This window comes from Grammomys surdaster, unplaced genomic scaffold, assembly GCF_004785775.1.
Source record: "Grammomys surdaster isolate TR1022 unplaced genomic scaffold, NIH_TR_1.0 126391, whole genome shotgun sequence".
In the NCBI taxonomy this organism is placed as follows: domain Eukaryota; kingdom Metazoa; phylum Chordata; class Mammalia; order Rodentia; family Muridae; genus Grammomys; species Grammomys surdaster.
This window is the reverse complement of record NW_021621185.1, coordinates 17,080,228-17,094,845: the sequence shown is the minus strand read 5'-3', so window position 1 is coordinate 17,094,845 and position 14,618 is coordinate 17,080,228. Positions and strand designations below refer to the sequence as shown.

The window sequence follows — 14,618 nt, the reverse complement described above, 5'->3', positions numbered from 1 at the left end:
TGCAGAGATAGGCTTACAAAAGAACCTGTAGAACTTCTCATCTGGGACTGCACGGGCAGAGCACAGGCTTGCTAGCGTGTGGGAGGCCCTACGTCCAGTATGCACCACTAATATCTCAATTGTATTCCTTACACAGTAGTTTCACGGATGTCATGTGGCTAACCCTAGCTAGGTAACTCAGGGCTGCACCAAGTCGTGGACTCTGGAACATCCATGCAGATCCCAGGCTGGTGTCCCTTTGAGTCCCAGATGTTCCAGGAGTATGTGCTTCACACAGTCTTCTAGCTAATTCTTCTCAGGGAAAAGCTTGAGGGATTTGAGAAGTATGGGTGGACACTTAGGTTTTGGTTTCAGTACAGCATGACTTCTCTGCAGCACAACTGAGCAATGGCACCTCAGGTCTAACATTGCCAGTGGTGGTGACAGTGTGCACACCTTTAATCCTAGCATGTGGGAGGCAGAGGCAGGTGGATCTCGTGAGTTTGATGCTAGCCTGGTTTTCATAGTGAGTTACAGGGTAGCCAGAGTTACACACAGAGGAACCCTGTCTTGAAAAATGAGGTGGTGGTGGGGGTTGGGGGGAGAAATACTTACTGGATTTTTCTAAGACATCTTTTCTGGCCCTGACAAGCCTGTGATTCCTACAGCTAGTCGTAGTGGCCTCCCTTAGAACACATGAAGGTCCTGAGTTTGTGGAGGCGGCTCATATGCTGTGTGATGCTGGCTATGCTGACGTCACACACTCTACTCATGGATTACCTTTGTAGCTCCCATGGTACACAGCGAGCCACTTACACTTGACAAGGAAATAAAGCTATGCCACTACATGTTTTGTGAATGCTTTGGGTGATGACTGAACTTCTTCTCAGGCTGCCCCTTCTAAAGCGTGACTGTGACCTGGGAAACAGCAGACTGCACAATGGCTGATGACTAAGATGGCCGAGAAGGCTCTTCTCCCAGAACCTTTTGCTAATAGCAGTGAAGAAGACAGAGAGGTGTCAGGCGGTCAATGGCACACAGGTTTTCTGATGCTACCAGTTGTTTAGGATATGTTTGTTGCATCAGTTGTAACATTCTAAGTCTTTGAATTCTGTGAAATGTACACAAGGTATCCGTGGCCCCTCCTGCCCTCTGTCCTCCTCTTCTCACTGTCCTGAGGCTGAGCCTCTCTCGGGCAAATGCTCTGCTCCTCGGCTGCATTTGCAGCCCATGCTTTACTCTCGAGAGTCAGTCTCCTGTCCAGGCCAACCTTGAACTCACTCAGTAGCCAAGGCAGGCCTCAGGCCCTCTATCCTCCTGCCTCAGCCTGAGTAGCTGAGCACAAGTCTACATTCCTGGGCTAGCTACCTTGTGCTGACTGTTGCACACTTCTGCAATGCCATCAAGTTTACTTTTCTTAGGAACTCATACCCATTTTAAAATTGGTATTTAACCAAAAATATTCAAATTTGGGGAGCTGTAGGAATAGACTATTTCTATTTTATTCATTGATTGGTCAGGAGAATACAATGGCATTGTTATATCCTGTAAGAAAGAAATGATCTTGAAAACTAAGGAGGACATATGTCAGTTTGTTACATAACAAAATTTAAATTTTAAGTGCAAATGCTTTCCATGTTTGGCATTTTAAAAATATTAAGCCAATTATCGTGTACAAACATTAGAGTGATAGGCCCGAGTCTTTCATAAACTCAAAAAGCTCTTGGAGAAAAGAACAGAAGTCATTAAAAGCCTCGTAGGATTTCAATGTTGCCAGCAGATGATATCTAGGCTTAGAGAAAAGAACAACATCCCATGGGGAAATATAACAAACACTACAATCTTAACAAAATACAGCTCAAAACCACTAAACTGTCAATTTATGTTATTAAACTATAACCAGCAATTGTTATTTCTTTCAAGTGAGATAAAAAAGCATTAGGATGGATTTTATAAACAATTAAAAGAACAGCAGTGTTAGGTAATCAGCAAAATAACTTGAATCAGTTTTATTGAAAAAAAAATGGCAGTGAGGTGTGTATGGCTTGGAAGGCTTTAAAAAATATTTAGGACATTGAAAGCCATAATTTTTTGCAACACTTGAAGCATTTTCAAGTGCAGCAGACCTGAGCAGCAAGCTGGTGCAGGGCAGCTTATTAACTCTGCATAGCCGTTTTCTTCCCTGGGACTCCCCTCCCCAAGGCTGCAGAGCCCAAGGCCAGACCACTAATGACCAAGATAACAGAAAAGCACCATGGGAGCATGGTACAGGGGGACGGAGTACATTAAGTCTGAGTGCTATGTCCGCACTAAAGTCACATGGAGCCGGCTCGGACTTATCTGTCTCCTTTGCATTAGCAGTAATAATTGAGAAATGGCTGTGTTTTTTAATTAAAGTCATTTGACTAGGCAAGAGGCTGCAAACCTCCAGAACAAGTTTCAGGAAAAATCTGTGATCATCACAATCATCTGGCCTTTGAATCTCAGATCTGTTTACATTCTCAGGCATACCTTCTCTTCTCTAATAAACCATCTCTATTCCTGTCTGTAGAAAACCAAACACCAAAACCAACGCAACCCAGAACAGAACTGCCTAAGATGCCACTTGCCCTTCTCAGACCATCTTCCAGTAGGAAGATCGCTTTCATACCATTTAGCTTCATAGGAAGGCAATTTTACTTCTTTTCATCTCAGAAATAAAAACCTGAAAGACTGACTTTTGTTTTCCAAAGCAAAAAACCCACAACTCAACATCTCACACATAAAACCTAAAGCAGCAGCTGCGCACGAGCCACAGTCTCCCTGGGTTCTGTGCACAAGGAGAGTTACGACACCCACAGACTGCGGCAGTTTCATACTGGAGTGAACGTCACAAGAAGCCAGAAGCTAAAGCCAATGGCACCAGCCTTATCTTTTCGTTTTCAGGAACTCGTGAAGATGAAAGAAAACCACTGGAAGGGAAAAGGAAGCTCTCGGGGGCTGGGCTGGCTCAGTGGCGGAGAGCTAGCTTGTACATGTCTGTACAAACCAAAGAGAAAACTCAGAACCAAGTGTTCCTTGTGCTCAAGAGGCTTTATTATCTCTCCTTTTGAGCAACAGCACCTGACAGACAACTGCAAGGGAAAGACAGTCTGCATTACGGTGCCAGTATGATGACCAGCCTTCATCTGCTTACATTAATCACCACTCTCCATGAGAGGGACGGGGTTCTTACAAGTCAACACTCATGGACCCAAGTTCCAGCCCTTCTCCTGCTGTAAACAAAGTAAAAACAAAGCACACCTGCTTTTTAAGAAGCACACTCTTGATTTTGTCCCACTGAGGCCACTGCAATCAACAATGCCAATGCTGTAAACAATGGCCTCTCGGCTCTGAGGGCAGGCTCACTCCTTCTAGAGCTGTCAGTCACAGGACTTTAGTTCAGCCCCAGCTTTTGCTTTCTAACCATCTCCAAATAGGTGGTGAAGGGGAGTCCACCAGGAGATGAACAGCCTGCCCCAGCCAGCAGGTCTAACACCCATACCACCCGTGGCATGCTTCACAGGGAGCCTCGTGTGCTTCTGTGCCAATAGGAAGAAAACAAAACAGGCCTGAAGGGCTGCCTTTTGTGGCCAGATTGCCTTCTGTAAGTGGTGATCGTTTGCACAGCAAACACAGCGTGCAGATATTGGTTGTAGTGAAAGTGTGCCATGATGGTGTTTGTGATGCCTCCTCTGAGCTCACAAGCCCTCTTGAACAACTATGTAGATAAGAGGTGATTCTCCTTAGCCGTTACTTTCACTTGAAGCCTTGGCCATCATCAGAATAGTGTGTGAACAGGAACCACACTGCCTCTCAGGACTGGAACCTGGATGCTGGACTTCATGCAGGTGTGGGGAGGTGGGGTGAGGAGGTGCTGGGACTGAGCACAGAAACCAGCAGCCCCCTATACATCAGAAACAGCCTGAAGGGAAGGAAGTGCGGGTCAGGGAAGGCTTCATTGGTAGTGTCCAATGCCTCAGTCTACTGTTTGAGGAGAGTTTTCCAAGAAATCCAAGTCCAGAAAAATAAGGTGAATTCTTAACAGCCTTATAAAAGGCATCTTAAGAAAAGTATTATAAAATGTAGCTGTTGTCTCAGCATCCATCAGAAACAGCTATGCCAGTATCCAAAGGATGCTATGAAACAGGATGGGGCTTTGACCCAAACCCATCAATCAAACAGACTACCACTGCATATGGTTATTACTGCCAAAGTAAACAATGGGTTAAGCATCACGCTGGTGACTCACGTGTTCTCTCCATACCCACCTGTGTACGTTATCCTGGCTGGAAGGCACTGCACCGAGGTTGGCCACATTTACAACCTTCTGGAGGATCTTGGAGGGAGTGAAGTTCTGTGGAGCAGCGATGAGTGTAGCCGAGGTCTCATTCATTCCAGTGAGCGTTCCTGCAACAGCAAAGAAGGCTCTGTTCAATCGGTCCTTCTGTGAAAGGGATCTGAACAGCTTTAGGCTCACAGTCAAACGGCAAACACTTTTCTCAATGAAAGGGATACCACTTTAGAATTTAATGTACAAAGGAACTACATAAAATTAAAACAATACCACTGTTTCTAAGATAAAAGAAACTTTTTTCACTATGTAGGAAACTACATAGGATGCTGCAAAAAACAAACAGAACATTCTTTAGAGATCTGACTTTACTGGTATAGGATTCAACCTAACAATCATAAGTAAGACGTTTTGAAAAGGTCATGTGCCCTGCCCGCTCTTACCTGGGTGTACACTTCGTTCTTAGCATCGTTAGCTATTTACCCTGCTCCTTCCAACATTACCGCCATGTCTCTTGAAAATGAATGCAGTGAGCCCGCCCCAGCACCAGGACCTGATGAGTGGCTTCCAGTGACAGCTCAGTGATGGTGGCGATGACTGGAAGTCACACAATAGCTACGCAGTTCTACAACACAGTGCTAAGCTACACTCAACAATAAAGTTCAGGAGAACTAGAGCCTATGAAACAAATGTGAATTTCTGAAGCGAGAAGTTTGACAATAGGAAAAACATAAATCACAAAATTCCAAATTCCAGGACATTTCAAATAATATTTAAAAATCTAAGTGAAGTCAAATTCAGAACAAAGCCCACAGTTAAGAACAGATACATTATTAACATCAGAGCTGACTGTGGAAATGCCCAGGCAGCAAACTCTTGGGGAAATACTGAAATGTAGTATATGGGCTAAAACCAAAAATGACTACTGTAAATGCCATCTACTTGTATCTGTGATATAAATCATGAACACTAATGGTGTCTATTAAACATAATAACTTTTTGAGACATTTGATCATGTGCACAATACATGCACACAATTTATGAAAATGGTAAATTTGAATTTCATGTTTACAAAAACCATATACAGTCCTTCTTATTTAAGCTGCAAGCCTATACCTGCACTTTAGTTATTTACTGCAGAGGAAATCTGAACAATTTGAAGGTCTCTGATCAACAGGGTAGAGAGATACTGAAGACTAACAGTACTGTAAATGCCCTGTTTCTAGCCATCAGATAAAAATCAGAACCATCTATGCCCAACAAGGCCATGCTTCCTAAGCACTCTCGAGGCCAGGAACAGTACGTTCTGTCTTAGGCCGGTTAACTTCAACATTAGGCAGAAGCTTTAACAAGCACACATGCGGCCAAACTGTGCTTTTAAGTGAAGCGCAGAGGCTGACATAAGACTGCCGGAGATGTGTGCACTCATTTAGGATTTAAACCGTCTCCATTAAGCTCTATTGAAGAGCAACCGCTGAATAAATGAATGCAACTATGTTTATGTTAAAAGCCTGTTTCCCGCAGCATGTAATTAAAGGAAATGCTGTACAGAGCCAGTACTTTTGTCAAGCTCCTGTAAATGGAAAGATGGATAGCACTCAGAGAAGTGAATGCATTGCTTCATATTTAACCTTAACGCTCTTGTCATTAATGGTTTGTCTAACTTGGTCTATAAAAGACAAGGTACTGCTCCATTGAAGTAAAATTAAAAAAATCAACTAAACCATGCTTTTCAGAACAGAAGATTCATTATCGTCAGCTAATGTATTGGCATAAAGCAAAGTAACATCCTATCGAGTAAGGCACACGCTCAATCTGCCTTTCCACCCCCCTTTATTTTTAACTCATGCTGTTTTATTGTTATAGGCAATTTGTACCACTCAGCATGACAGTGTAAACTGAATCAAGATTAATTTACATGCAAAAGAACACTTAGGAGAGCAGCATGGTAAGCAAATGTATTGTCTCGATTGCTGAGGTGGAAAGGAACCTGGAAAGGGAAAGGTACTCTAATTAAGGGGCATCAAATATGATTGCTTGTGCTAGTTAAGGGCCAGAAAATAGCAAATGTCTGACCATTTAAGGAATTAGCATCTTGCGAGTTCCGAACCCATAGGATGGGTGCATAAATCACAATAAAATTAGGCAAGCATTCTAGGTTTCTTAAACCAGGGATTTTGCTTAATGAAAATATATCAGGTATTCTCAAATTAACAAGAAATAAAAATATGCCATGATGATCATTAATGTTTGACTATCTATATATTAATCTTGACTATATATATATATAGTCAAGGTTCAGGGACATACTTGGAAGCTGTCAGAGGGAGGGCTATGGTTTCACTGAAACTTAACATTTTCTTCAAGTATCACACAAGATTTAATTTAGGTTCATCGGATATAATTAATAGCTAAAATAAAAACCAAGGAACGCAATAAAATCTTATTTAAAAATATTTTTCTAAATTTTAGATTTGCAATTTAAATGACAGGAAGAGAATGATGGGAAGCAGGCGTCCTGGAATAAGACACAGGCCTGAGTCTTATGAAGTGAAACGGTCTGAAGAAACTAAATTCATTTTTTCAGTACACTTCATAGTACTGAAAGGCTCTCACACATAGCTCATTAACTAACTGTAATACTCAAACAAATAAATCACACCTCAGTCGAAGACTCGATAATATGAATACTATAACACTTTCAATATACAGGACAGCCCAACCTGATTGAGCACTTGGCCTACGCTTCTGCTGTTCTGAGCAAGCATGTCCAGCAGCTGGGAAGGACTGGCGGGTCAGGTAGCATGCTTGAAATAAAGCTGTAGTTTGAAGGAATACGGACGTGTATCGTGTCTGCTAAGACCACTTCCAATACTTTACATACTTTCAGTTTTGTATATCTTTACAAGAAAATGGAACCCAATTAATTCCTCCTGTTTCTTTGTAAATTTTAAATCCTAATAATACACTTAATGTACTTTTTGAGTGTTAAAATATATGTCCTGTGAAATGAAATAATTATGTGAAGTATATTTATCAACGTAGAAACAGGATTTAAAGCTAGTGTGTAACAAAGTGCACACACACTTCTTCTATTTACTTCCATTTTACCTTCCAGAACTTTACACTGGCAAACGTAAACAAATGGTTTTCATTTTGGTTTAGGACTGCCCACTCCTGAGTCATCTTAAGAGGTCTTCGGTGATGCTCAGACCCCTTTCTGGATCAGTTTCACAAATTCGTGTGTAAAATTACGGATTGAGACCTCTATTACCAAACCTGCTGATAACCCATAACTAAAAGGATGCTACTGAAAATGCCTGTGGTAAATCTGCCAGCATCAAGTCCCACATCAAAGGATGAATTCAGGAAGACAGAGAGAATGATACAGAAACGCCAAGAGACCTGCGAGGATTTACAAATACTTCATATAAACACATTTTCAAATAGCTTTATTCAGAGTAGCCTTTCTGCTCTATTAAACATAGCAAACAGCTGCCAGATTTATTCAGACAAATAATCAACAACCATAGAGTAAAATGGCAGAAGAGAAAGGAATTTTGGCAACAAGCCCGCAGAGAACGGCGGCTATTCTCTGTGTGCACCTCTCCGGTGCATGTGCGGTTCTGTATGGCTAGTCAGAGAAAAATCTCTCAGTCACAGCAGAGAACAAAACATTTGATGAAAATCACACATATTCTAAACAATAGCCGAGGATGGAGGAGGGCATGCAGAGATCTGTGGGACCGACTTGAGCGGCACCCCAAAGCAGGCTATCCCCTACAGTCGGCACCTTCCTCCCTGGTGAGCCACTCACCTTGATTTGCTGAGCAGATGTAAAGCAGAGAGGCAGGCTTTAGCCAGCAAAGGGCAGAACAGTAAACACGAGAATCAATTCATTTGTCATTGGAAAAAGAAAGCCACAGAGATCAGTTCTTCTACAGCAATACTCAACTTTTCAGAAGACAAATAAGTTGAATTTAGCTATCCCTTTTTAAAAACCACCTAGTGAGGTATGAGAGGTGGATACTCTAAACACTCAAAATAAACACTCGACACTACAACCACCTAGTGCTAGGACGCATGGCCTCCCCTCAGCTAGGGACGAGTGATGGAAATGACTGAATGACCTCCAGATAAAGGATCTTTGGTCTCAGCCTCCAGAGGGAAAACAGTTTAGGCTCACATAAACTTTTACGAATTGCTGATGACAGCATTTAAATAGAGCCTACTATTGTGAGCAGTGTCCTTAAACATATAAAATCAGTATTTCCCTCATAACCATACATAAAAAAGGCCCCTCACATTTATTAGAAAGCATGATTGACTTTGGGCAAGTACAATATTAATAGCTGCACTCTGCTGCAAATATTTTCTTTAGTGTGTATTTAAAAATTGTTCAGATCTGATTTAGCCAAAGTATTACAGTCAAAAGAAACTAGAGGTATTTCAATAGTATAATTAAGCTTTATTCTGAAGGTAAAGTGTGTTACTGTATATACAAAACCAAAACCAAAACAAAAAACCCACACACACACTAGGAGGAGACAGACAAGAGCTTTGTGACAATGGACAGACAAATGCAGACCTAAGGCTCACAGCGGTGGAACATAAGTGACTCTCTAGTTCCCGGAATTTAAAACTCGGCACAGTACAGCGCTAAAAAACAACTCTCAAAACCGAACAACTAAGGGCCAGTCTATTATTTTAAAGACACATGAACTAATTTCCAAGGCTGCCAGCAATATACATAGACATGTACTTTTAAAGTATGAGTGCACACATTAGAAAACAATGGGAAGAGTGCATGCTTGCCTGTTGAAGGCTGGGGATTGCTGGAAACCCTAGGCCTGGTTGGAAGCATAGGTGTATACTGTGAAGGACAGAACTTCCTAGCAAACCGTCGTCACCTCTCACCTTGCTCCTTCTTAAAGTCTTTCTCTGACATGGCCACAGGCAAGAGCAGCTCCCCAACAGGTGGCTGGATGCTGACGTTGAAGGAATCATCCTTGGTGCTAAGGAAAGAAAGACCCAAAGATGACCAAATGCTTAAAAAAATCATTCGTACATACTGCACAGTTTCCCAGCAACAGCTAAACCTGAACTTCTGAGCCTCCTGCTGTCACCAGGGGGTGCTTTCACTACTGAAGTAGAGAAGAGCCAGAGGGTTTCTACTAGATGAGCTAGTATTCCCAGCCCCGCAGTTTTATTCTTCATTCTGTTTTCTTTTTTGAGACAGGGTCTTTTGTAATCCAGACTTGCCTTCAATTCCTGATACTCCAACCTCTACCTCCAAGTACAGGAATTATGGGTATGTGCCACCATAGCAGGCTGTTGTTATTTATTCTTTTTTTTTTAACTGTTAGTCTTTTGTGACTGGTTTCTTTTCTTTTTTCTTTTAAGTTTATCATATATATGTATATGTATGTGTATATGTACATTGTAGCTGTCTTCAGACACACCAGAAGAGGGCATCAGATCCTATTACGGATGGTTGTGAGCCACCATATGGTTGCTGGGAATTGAACTCAGGACCTCTGGAAGAGCAGTCAATGCTCTTAACCACTGAGCCATTTCTCCAGACCCCTTGTTACTTATTCTTTATCTGCAATAAAATTATTTTTCTTCTTTATTTATCTAGTGTGTTTAAGCTGTGTGTGCGAGTGTGCTTGCACACACACATTGCCAAGTGTGGAGGTCCAGGACAGCTGTGTGAAGCGGGTTCCCTTCCACCTTTGTGTTCTGTGGGGATCCGACTCAGCTCACAGCTGACCTGCCTTTTTACTGAACACACTATCTTCTAGTTGTGTCATTCTCTGTCAGTTGTTACAACTGACAGGATGTGTCCTGTTTAAGGAAGTCCCCATTTGTGTGTTGAGTGGAGAAAAGAGTGTAATTATGTCCTCAAATCTTTTATCACTGTCACTAAAGCCTCACAGAATCATGCTTAGGAATGCAGACGTCAGACAGCTGAGGTGGGCTGATGAGAACCACCAATTAGGAGTTCTCTTGCCTGCAGATAACCAGGAACTCCGCTGTGAGTTCCTGGAGAAGCAGGTGTTTACTATCTTAGAGTTAGAGTCACAGGCTCATTGGGTGGCTAAAGAAACCCTCAGGGAGCGGGCTTCCTCTAGCTTTCCACTCCACCATCCACAGGATGTTGGCTTTCCTCATGGCTGCCAGATGGCTGCCGAATCTCCAGGTACTACTTCTGCATTCCAGTCAAAGAGGGAACGTGATGATGCAGCAGTGAGTAAAGGAGCCAATCAAACCTGTACCTGAGGTAGTAGCAAAGCTTCCTTGAGCTGTCTACACAGGAACTACTCCTGTCAGGCCTCACTCGATCCCTTGGGCAAGGCGAAGGTGATTTGGGAGGTGAGGGTCATAGATACAATCTATCACTGGACTGAGGTAGGGTGAGGTAGGGACTAACAGAACAAGGGACATAAAACAAGGACATAAAAGCTACTTACTTTTACATTTCTACTCATTTGTTTCTTCCTGGTACTAGGGGCCAAACCTAGGGCCTGATGCATGCTAGACAGTGCTCTACCACAAACTTACTCCCCTTCCCCACCCCTCCCCAAGACACTATTCGCAGAAGCTACCTCACATTTTTTCAATACATGGATTGATTGTTCAAGGCAAACCAGTATTCCCTGCTTATGTATACACCCAACAAACATGTACTGAACAAAGCTGTGCTCTTACGTACTGTGCAAATATCTGGGGAACTTAAAGTACGGGACCTAACACAGGTCCAGCGGGACGGAGGAGAACTTCCCGCAGTACAATGCCCAGCACTGGAGAGATATGAGCAAAGGTGTAGCCCAGGCTGGTTGTTTACAGGAGTGAAGGGAGGAAAACCTGTGTTTTCAGAATGGTGAGCAGCCAGGTGAGCCCATGGATGAGACTAAAGGGACAGAGCAAAAGGCTTTATACACAGCATGCCTGCTCGTCCCAGCTTTCCACAGAGAACTCCTGGCCAGCTCCTACCTCTTCACCCTCTGAAGTGTAATGATACACATGGTCAAGTAGGCACACTGACACTTTATTCAGAGAACCAACATGAAGCACTTTCAGTGTCTACTTTTTAAAGATTCCTTTTTATTTATTTGTGTGTGTGTGTGTGTGTGTGTGTGTGTGTGTGTGTGTTTGATGTGGGTACTCAAGGGCCCAGAAGACAGCTTCTGATGTGGGTGCTAGCAAAGGTCCTCAGGGTCCTCTAGAAGAGAACCACATGCCCTTAGCCACGTCACCATCTTACTAGTCCAGTTTTAATGTTTCTTAAAGCAATGATAAACCATCAGAGCCCATAACACAGATCCTATCTGTGACTTAGAAGCTGGTGAGGTGGAGAGAAAACTCGGGAGATCATGTAAGTCTGATTGTGGGGGCAGGTTTCTTAGAATCACTGTTAGAATTTAATGAATAAGTAAACAAATAGTAAGTGCTAACAGTGATTCCAGGAGACAGTTTCTGTTATACAAAATCTACTGGTAGGAGAACCCGAGAGGCTACTGGTGTGGCTTAGCAGTAGAGTGCTTGGGGCAGGAGTAAGGTCTTGGGTTTGTGTGCCAGCAACACTCAAAATAAAAAAACAGAAAAAAATTTAATCCCGACACCCAGGGCCACACAGCTGTAAGCAGCAGTGCTGCCCTTTGCGCCCAGGGTCCCTGCCTCAAAGCCCATGCTTGTTATGCTGGCCCTTGCTGCTTCTCTGGGTCGGGAGCGTTTAGAATGGGGAAGGTGAGATACTTTACAGTCTAGCATTAGAAGAGATGCTCAGTGATGGACGACGGACAGTCTTTGAAGTTTACAGTGAGAACTAGGTGAACAGCAGCACAGTGAAGAAGAATCTGGGCTCTATACACAAAATAACTTGGACTTAATTATCATATATTCTGAGATGTCCAGCAGAAAATTAGAGATACAAATTAGGAGAGGCAAGAAAAGGTGACATGGAGAAAGAGGACCCATGGGAAGGGCATGGTGGACAAAGCCTGTGGACAATGGAGAAAGGGCTGGTGAGGACAGAGGGAAGAGTGCCCGTGAAGGAAAGCCCATGCCAGGCCTGCAGGGAGGCCTAAATTGAGGACTCAAAGGAGAAGCAGTAATGTCTATCCCAACAAAATAGACCAGACAGTTGAGGAACCCAGAGAAGCGAGGTGCAGAGGACAGGAAGGGACTGGGAGAAGCAAGGAGAGGCATGGAGCTTCCTGACAGGGATGAGAGAAGCTCAAGGAAGACAAGGAGTGGGAAAGGCAGGGGCTGGGGTCCTAGAGCAAGCACTGATGGAGGCTCAGCCTTGGAACCCGGACAAAAGCTGAGCTTGGAGGAGCCCAATGCAAGGATGGCTGGCTCCTTAGGTCATGTGTGAGAGCCCATAAAGGAGCAGGTGAGTATGTGTGCACAGCACACAGTATGTGGACTGTTTGCATGAAACACAAAACAGAAGGAAACAAAAGGTGAGGAAAACTCTTACTAATTATGTACTAATTAATTTTTCATATCTTTAATTTTTGTATTATATTTTTATTTTAGTATGTATATGGTGTAAGCATACCAAAACATATGCTTGCATATGCACATGTATATTCATACATACACAACAACAGCAGCAACAACAAAACGTATATAAGACAGGCATGTTCGTAACTCTAGAAGGTAGAGCACTAGGAGGTCAGACAGATGCTATCTATAACTCTTTTTAAAGTAAGAAGAGTACTCCCAGGGCTCTGTGAGTCCAAGGAGGCTCTGCGGCAGTGGTGACAAGAAAGGGTACAGAGGGGGAGAGGGAGATGTCCCAGGTTTGTGGGTTGGGGAAGAAATCTTGAATGGGTTGTCCTAGCGACACAGTGTGTAGGAACAGCAGACACCATTGGCCAGATGTTTCTGTTCTTGGTGCTCATTTTCTGTTGAGTCTGTCGAAATGGAAACAGTGCATGTCCAAAATGACTGGACCACTGCAGTGGTGGACACTGCTCCCTGCTCACCACAGGTCTCTGTGCTCTTTCCTCTTTGCTGACAATGTGCCCCAGGAGACATTTCTCTTTGCCTCCCTTCCTGCTTTTTTCTTTGGGGGGGGGAAGGAGGAGGCACAAGCACACAGGCAGGAGCCTGAGTTGGAACAGCCCTTATGGGGCCAAGAAGATGCAAAGTCCACCGTAAGTGAAATGGCACATGACACATAAAGGCAGAGAGAGGGCCTTGGACCCAACAGACCCAGGGCAGCTGGTCCCTAGCTTGGCACTTCTGAGAACAGTCCAAGTTCTTACAACAATAACAAGGCCCTGATGGTGAAGCTACAGATGGGCTTCTGTATCTCATGGGAGAATGAAAGCCTCGGACACACTAAGCCAGTCTTCCAAGCATGGACTTGTTAACAATGGTGAAAGAGAAAAAGTTCCTTTGTATTTGGACCAGCTTTATTTTTCAGTTCCACAAGTCTCTGGGGTGTCCTTCATTTCTTCTTTCCTATCATTTTACTTTCTTTACTGACTGTTTCATTCTCTTTGCAGCTATTCTTTTCTTTTAAACATAATTAAAAATATTTAAGTGTATGTATGATGTGTTTGTGTGTCTGTGTGTGTGTATGCAGTGTGTGTGGGTGGGGGAACATGTGCCATAGCAAATGTGTGCAGCTCAGAAGACAACTTTATGGAGTGGGCTCTCTCCTTTCACTTTTATGTGGGTTCTAGGGATCAAACTCAGGCTGTCAGCATCTCACTGGCCTCAGATACTCCTTATCTCTCCTCTTTTCTTCTTATCTCCTCTAGTTTAACAAGGGGAAATCACTACGTCCCTTTCTCCTCATATGTATCTCAATACAGGTAAGGACTGGTGAGACGTAAACTCACTGTATTACAAGACCAGTAAAGTAGCATTATGAAAACAGCTCCATACAGCCAAGCTACACAGAACAGGACCACAGAATAGGTTATGTAAGGGAAGATTCTACTTGTTGTATGTTTACCTGTGATACATACACAACTACGTACGACCCCATTTCACAGATACCTACGGTCCAACTTGGTAAACTGTGTAAGTAAGAGAGATGGAGTGTGCAGGCTGCTTACTGAACCCAAGACTCAAGGCTCTCGTCTAAGGAGAGGGATAAACCCCTCAGAGATTGTTTTAACTATTACATGACATAAAATATCCAGGACAATGCATCACAGGGACTCAAAATTTACATATGCAATCCAGCTATATCAGAGATCTTCCTCTAACCAAACACAATCGCCTCTCTGAGCTTCATTCTTCAAAGATGAAACCTCTCAGGTAAAACAATCAATACTTAGCACTTGGATAGACAATGTCAAAA

The 14,618-nt window shown here is 43.2% G+C and overlaps 1 protein-coding gene across 1 annotated transcript in view; it reads right to left on the bottom strand.

The window, feature by feature from the left end:
• The window catches only part of Ap3b1 (adaptor related protein complex 3 subunit beta 1), a 194,903-nt gene that overhangs the window by 9,625 nt on the left and 170,660 nt on the right, over positions 1-14,618 (bottom strand). The window contains exons 25-26 of the mRNA XM_028760108.1: positions 9,209-9,306; positions 4,269-4,407 (exon numbers count right to left, since the gene is read on the bottom strand). Of these exons, the coding sequence (XP_028615941.1) occupies positions 4,269-4,407; positions 9,209-9,306 (237 nt within the window). The remainder of the gene's footprint in view (positions 1-4,268; positions 4,408-9,208; positions 9,307-14,618) is intronic.